This window comes from Loxodonta africana, chromosome X, assembly GCF_030014295.1.
Source record: "Loxodonta africana isolate mLoxAfr1 chromosome X, mLoxAfr1.hap2, whole genome shotgun sequence".
Lineage (NCBI taxonomy): Eukaryota > Metazoa > Chordata > Mammalia > Proboscidea > Elephantidae > Loxodonta > Loxodonta africana.
This window is the reverse complement of record NC_087369.1, coordinates 62,343,457-62,349,260: the sequence shown is the minus strand read 5'-3', so window position 1 is coordinate 62,349,260 and position 5,804 is coordinate 62,343,457. Positions and strand designations below refer to the sequence as shown.

At 38.8% G+C, this 5,804-nt stretch overlaps 1 protein-coding gene across 1 annotated transcript; it reads left to right on the top strand.

The window, feature by feature from the left end:
* The first annotated feature begins 2,497 nt into the window (after window positions 1–2,497).
* LOC111747757 (glutaredoxin-1-like) lies at window positions 2,498–3,293 on the top strand. Its single transcript, XM_023539333.2, has one exon. The coding sequence runs from the start codon at window positions 2,878–2,880 to the stop codon at window positions 3,145–3,147; it is 270 nt and encodes an 89-aa protein (XP_023395101.1). The 5' UTR covers window positions 2,498–2,877; the 3' UTR covers window positions 3,148–3,293.
* The last annotated feature ends 2,511 nt before the right edge of the window (window positions 3,294–5,804 follow it).

Genomic DNA, 5,804 nt, shown 5'->3' with positions numbered 1-5,804 from the left:
AAAATCTATCTTGGAAGCAGTACAGCCAGAACGCTCCTCAGAAGCAAGGATGGAAAGACTTCGTCTCACGTTCTTTGGACATGTTATCAGTAAGGAGCAGTCTTAATAAAGCAGAGGGTCATCAAAAAAGAGGAAGACCCTCAAGGAGATGGATTGACATAGTGGCTCAAGCATAACAATGATCATGAGGATGGCTCAAGAATGAGCAGTATTTGGTTCTGTTGTATATGGGGTCGTTATGAGTTCGAACTGACTTGAAGGTACCTAACAACAAAAACAATACCCCATTTAACCTACAAACGCAGTGAAGACGGTCATATTAGATCAATCTCCATTTCCACCACCACCAAGAGACTGAACTATAGTAGGTGTTCAGTAGATGTTTATACTACATGTTGGCCAGGAGCAAGCAATGACTGCACTCATATGATAAAGAGTTTATGTTTGTTTTATATATTTGCATCATGCATAGCAAATGTATGTCATATTAAACAATACTCTCACTGAATTATAAATATTTGTAACTGTGACACACAGTAAGAAAGACATTTTGCAGTGCAACCTGTACTTGTATATGTATTTGCTTAAGTGAGTTCAAAGGTACATACCCACAAAACCAAACCCACTGCTACTGAGTCAATTTTGACTCATAGCCACCCTAAAGGACAGAGTAGAACTGCCCCATATGGTTTCCAAGGCTGTAAATCTTTACAGAAGGAGACTGCTACACCTTTCTCTCCTTAGTAGCCAAGCACTTTAACCACTACACCACCAGGGCTACCCCAAAAAACCCAGTGCTACGAACATAGATATAAAAATTACTAACAAAATTGTAGCAAATAGAAAACAGTATATTTTAAAAAGTATTCTTCATGAGCAAATAGGATTTCTCTTGAAAATGTAATTTCTCTTAAATATTTGAAAACAATGCATGCAATTAACCACACTGATGTAGTAAAATAGAACTGTACCATCATCTCAATAGATGCATGAGGTAGACAGGGTAATGGCCATTTAAAAATGTCCATAACCTAATCCTCAAAACCTGTGAATATATTAACTTACATGAAAAAAAGGATTTTGCAAATGTGATTAAGTTCTCTCCTGCAACTGGCTTGAGAGTTCCCTGTTGATGTACAATTGCAGTCATTTTCTAATTATCTTCAGAAAAATTTTGCTAGCAAGTGATATTAATGATTTTTTTTTTAATAATCTCTGCATTCTGTCTGGTCACTTTTCTTTGGAATGGGAATGAATATGAATCTTTCCCAGTTGACTTGCCACGTAGCTGTCTTCCAAATTTCTTAACAAAGATGAGTAAACTCTTCCAGTGTTGCCTCTGTCCATTGAAGCAACTCAATTATTATTCTATCAGCTCCTGGAGGCTTGTTTTTCACCAATGTCTTCAGTGCAGCTTGAACTTCTTCCTTCAGTACCAGCAGTTCTTGGTCATATGCTACCTCAAAATGGTTGAAAGTCAACCAAGTTTTTTGGCACAGTGACTCTGTGTATTCCTAATATAAGCTTAAATATTTTAATTGGTGTTTCAGAAAAAGACAATGGAAAGGAAGATCCTGAGTCAATATTTGAACAGATAGGGACTGTGGTGTTTCAGAAAGTGATGAATAACATCATTTTTAAGATTCGGGAAGCACCAAGTACTCCAAACAGGATTATTCTGAAGCAAATCTCTCTTAAGCTTAGACAAACAAAATGCTGAAAAGCAAACAAATAGAAAGTCATAACAGTAACCAGAGAAAATCAAGAAATCGTTTTCAAAAGAGCACAATGAGACTGAGAGCTGTCTTTTCAACATAAACAAGAAAGCTAGAAGGCTGTAGAATGATATATTCGAAGTGTTGAAAGAATGTAACTGCCAGCCTAGAGCTCTATAACCAGGTAAAATATCCTTCAAAAACGGACGTGAAATTATCATTTTTAGACAAAAAAAGAGAATTTTTCACCAGCACATTCACATAAAAGGAATTACTTGAGTGTATTCTTTAAGCAGAAATAGAATGAACCCTGACAGAAACTCAAAGATGTTGAAGTAATGAAAACCCATTGCCATCGAGTCGATTCTGGCTCATAGTGACCCTATAGGACAGAGTAGAACTGCCCCATAGGGTTTCCAAGGAGCAGCTGGTGGATTCGAACTGCCGACTTTCAAGTTAGCAGCCATAGCTCTTACGCACTGTGCCACCAGGTCACCGAGTAATGACGAGAGACATCAAAGTTAAATATGTAGGTAAATGTAAATAACCTTGGCTTTTAAAATAATAATCATAATAATCATGTCTTTTGAGTTTAAAACCATGTGTGTTTGTGGGATTAAAATACCCAGTAACAGTAGGTCTTAAAGTACAAAGTGTATGTACAGAAAGTGTTCTAAGGTAGTTGCCTTTTCTGAGAAGAGATAAAAGTATCAACTTATATTAGGGTTTGAAAAGTTAAGACTGCAAAATTTAGTCTCCAGGGTAAACACTAAAAGAGTAATTAAATAGTATATGTCAATTGAGGCAATAGGGGTGAAAAATAGAATAAGTAAAAAATTAACTCTGAAGAAGGAAAAAATAATGTAATTGAATATAGAAAAAGTGAGACGAATATAGATAAAAAAGTAAGATGATAGCTATAAACCCCAATATATAAATAATTACCTTAAATGTAAACTCTCCAGTTCAAATATGATTAGCAAACTGGGTTAAAAAGAGGAGGAGAAGGAGAATGAGAAAAAGAAGGAGAAGCAATAGCAGCAGCAGCAAAAGAAGGAGGAGGGGAAGAAGAGAAGGAGAAAGAAGAAAAGGAAGAAGGGTTTACACACAGAGCAATACCTGTAATTGAGAAGCCCTCCTGCGGAGACAACAGCTTATCAGCATGGCTCAAGAGTTTGTGAACAGCAGAATCCAACCTGGGAAAGTGGTTGTGTTCATCAAGCCCACCTGCCCCTACTGCAGAAAGACCCAAGAGATCCTCTCCCAATTGCCTTTCAAACCAGGGCTCTTGGAATTTGTCGATATCACAGCCATCACTGATACAAGCATGACTCAAGATTATCTCCAACAGCTCACAGGAGCAAGAACAGTACCTCGGGTTTTCATGGGTAAAGAGTGTATTGGTGGATGCTCTGATCTAACAGATTTGTGACAGAGTAGAGAGCTGTCGAAGTGGCTACCGGATATAAGAGCTCTACAATAATTACAAAGCCCCCAGGCTGATGTCTCCTTGGGAGCTGGATGGCATTGTAAATGATGACAGGATTTCCTGATGGACGGATCTGGGGCTGTTCTGTCCCAGCTACAACAACTGTTTACTTAAATTTCTGAAATACATCAACCAAAAAAAAAAAAGGGGGGGGGAGGGAGAGAGATGATATTTGGCAAAAACTGCTTTTTTCTTTTGGATCTTTATTAAAAAGTATACCAAATTTACGCCCCCCCCCCAAAAAAAACAGCCAAGAAGGTTAATGTACAGCCTTGGGTTTCATCTTGGTTAGCCTTTGGGTTCTGGCTTAGGATTCACTCACTGACCAAAAGGTGTTCTTCCTTTTTGGCATGTTTTCCTACTAAGTGTTCTCCACATGCCATCACTCCTCTACCTCTAAAACCAGTGTTTCTAACCACGTTTATCCCTGGCCACCCAGGATGAGCCTATACTTGGTCTTCTGTGACTGCCCATCAGCTGAAATTTCTCTAATCTTGACCTTATGGAGTTTGTACTATGAAATCAATAGGGGTTTTGAATGTGCTTTTCCAAACTACATGCATCTCCCTCCTTGCCATCCTCACCCCACCTTGAGAACCATGCTCTGAACCAGTATTCTCAACATGAACAACTCACAGATCTCATAAGAAATGTTCAAAAATTCCATGCAGGATCTGAGGACCCAATGTGGGAAATTCAGCATGAAAAGTTAAGCACTGTTGGTCTTAGTGCCACGGGGGTCAGAGACACAGACGCAGGTTCTGCGATCATGTGGCAGTACTCGTACATAAGATGATTGCACACGTAATCCTGAACAAGTGAGTATTAATTTGATTTAGTTTATCAGCAAAATTAAAAAATTATAGAAGACTTGCAGCTTCCTCCCTTAAAAAACATCTGTGGAAGAAGCCAAGGAGCCAAATTTGAGAAATACTATCTTAAATGATTCTCAGTCTTCCTCTCTTGGGTTTTTTTTTTTTACACTCTTGAAAAACATAATTTCTTACTGTGAAGTTTAATTTTTCTATTCTAGAATCACAAGGTTAAGTTAATTTTCTTTTGTGGTCTCTAGTACAAATAGTTGATTTCATTTCTAGAAAAGAAGTATGAGACTTCTGACCAAAATGGTGCCATAGACAGAAGCACAACACTGTCCCTCTACAGCAAAGACCAGAAAAACTAAGTAAAACAGAGACAAATGTCATTCCTGGAATCTGAAGTGTCAAATGAAGAGATAAAGAACTCAGCCAAGCACCAAATGGAATAAGACACTGACATAGGACAGAGAGCTTGGAAAGATACATGCGGAGGCACCCCTTAGCTAATGCAGCATGGATCTGCCATCTTGGACTCCAGTCGGGGATCAGCAGACAGGGAGCACGGGAAAGCAGCATTACAGAACGCCCAGCAGGAGACAGCAATACATACTTTCCCTCCCCTCATTCTCTCCCCACAGCTTTACCATCGAACTTGCTGGCTGGCTGCGGTGGCTCGGTTGGTGGGGAAGTGCAGCATCTGTGCCGTTTGGATTTGCCCCACCCACATCAGAGATCAGCAGACAGGGAGTACAGGAAAGCAGCTTCATGAAGTTCCCAGCAGGAGACAGAGCACCTGCACAGACATGGCCTACATGAGCCTGCCCAGCACTGATTCCTGGCCTGCCCAGTTGGCCTTAATACCTGCAACAAGCAAGCCATCCCAGCCTTTCTCTTTCAACTGGACCTGTCTTGCAGCACCATAGCTGATTGGCCCTTCCCATTGGACAACGAGGTGAAAAGTATTGTGACTAGAAATGAGCAAACAGCAAAGAACGCACAGCCCTCCTGCTCAGACGTCACCAAATAAAACAAAAAAGCAGGACTAAACAAACAAATCTGCAATCAAGAAATGAAGAAAATAACTATTGAATGTCCCAAAGACAGCAGACAATATCAAAACATATATAAAAAAAATAGGATAGGATGGTTCCAGTAAACAAATCTGCAATCAAGAAATGAAGAAAATAACTATTGAATGTCCCAAAGACAGCAGACAATATCAAAACATATATAAAAAAAATAGGATAGGATGGTTCCAGTAGGTGTCCAAAATACAATATCAGATGACTTTCTAGTAGAAGAAAAGGTACCAGAACTATCTGACAGGGAATTCAAATCTCTAATATCCAGAGCAATACAAGAGTTGAAGCAAAAAGCAGACAAAATGAGGAAAAAATAGACAACTTTATGGAAAAGGCAGACAAATTCATGGAAAATACAGAAAAAAATGGAACAATTCAAGAAAGTAATACAGGAACAAAATGCCAAAATAAACTCACAACTAGAAATCATTCAAAAACAACAATTAGAAATCTAAAAGATAAACAACAAGATTTCAGAAACAGACAGTGTCAAAGAAGGGCTGAGGAGCAGGTTTGAAATGACGGAAGACAGAATCAGTGATTGAAGACAAACACTTGGATACAACTCTGTTTGAGGAAAAATCAGAAAAAAGGCAAAGAATAATGAAGAAACCCTGAGAATTATGTGGGATACAATCAAAAGCAAAATGAGTGGGTGATAAGAGTTCCAGAACAGGGAGAAAAAAAGGAAAACACAGAG

Excerpts from the sequence above, each read along its gene's own strand:
- LOC111747757 (XM_023539333.2), top strand. The coding sequence starts at position 2,878 with ATGGCTCAAGAGTTTGTGAACAGCAGAATCCAACCTGGGAAAGTGGTT.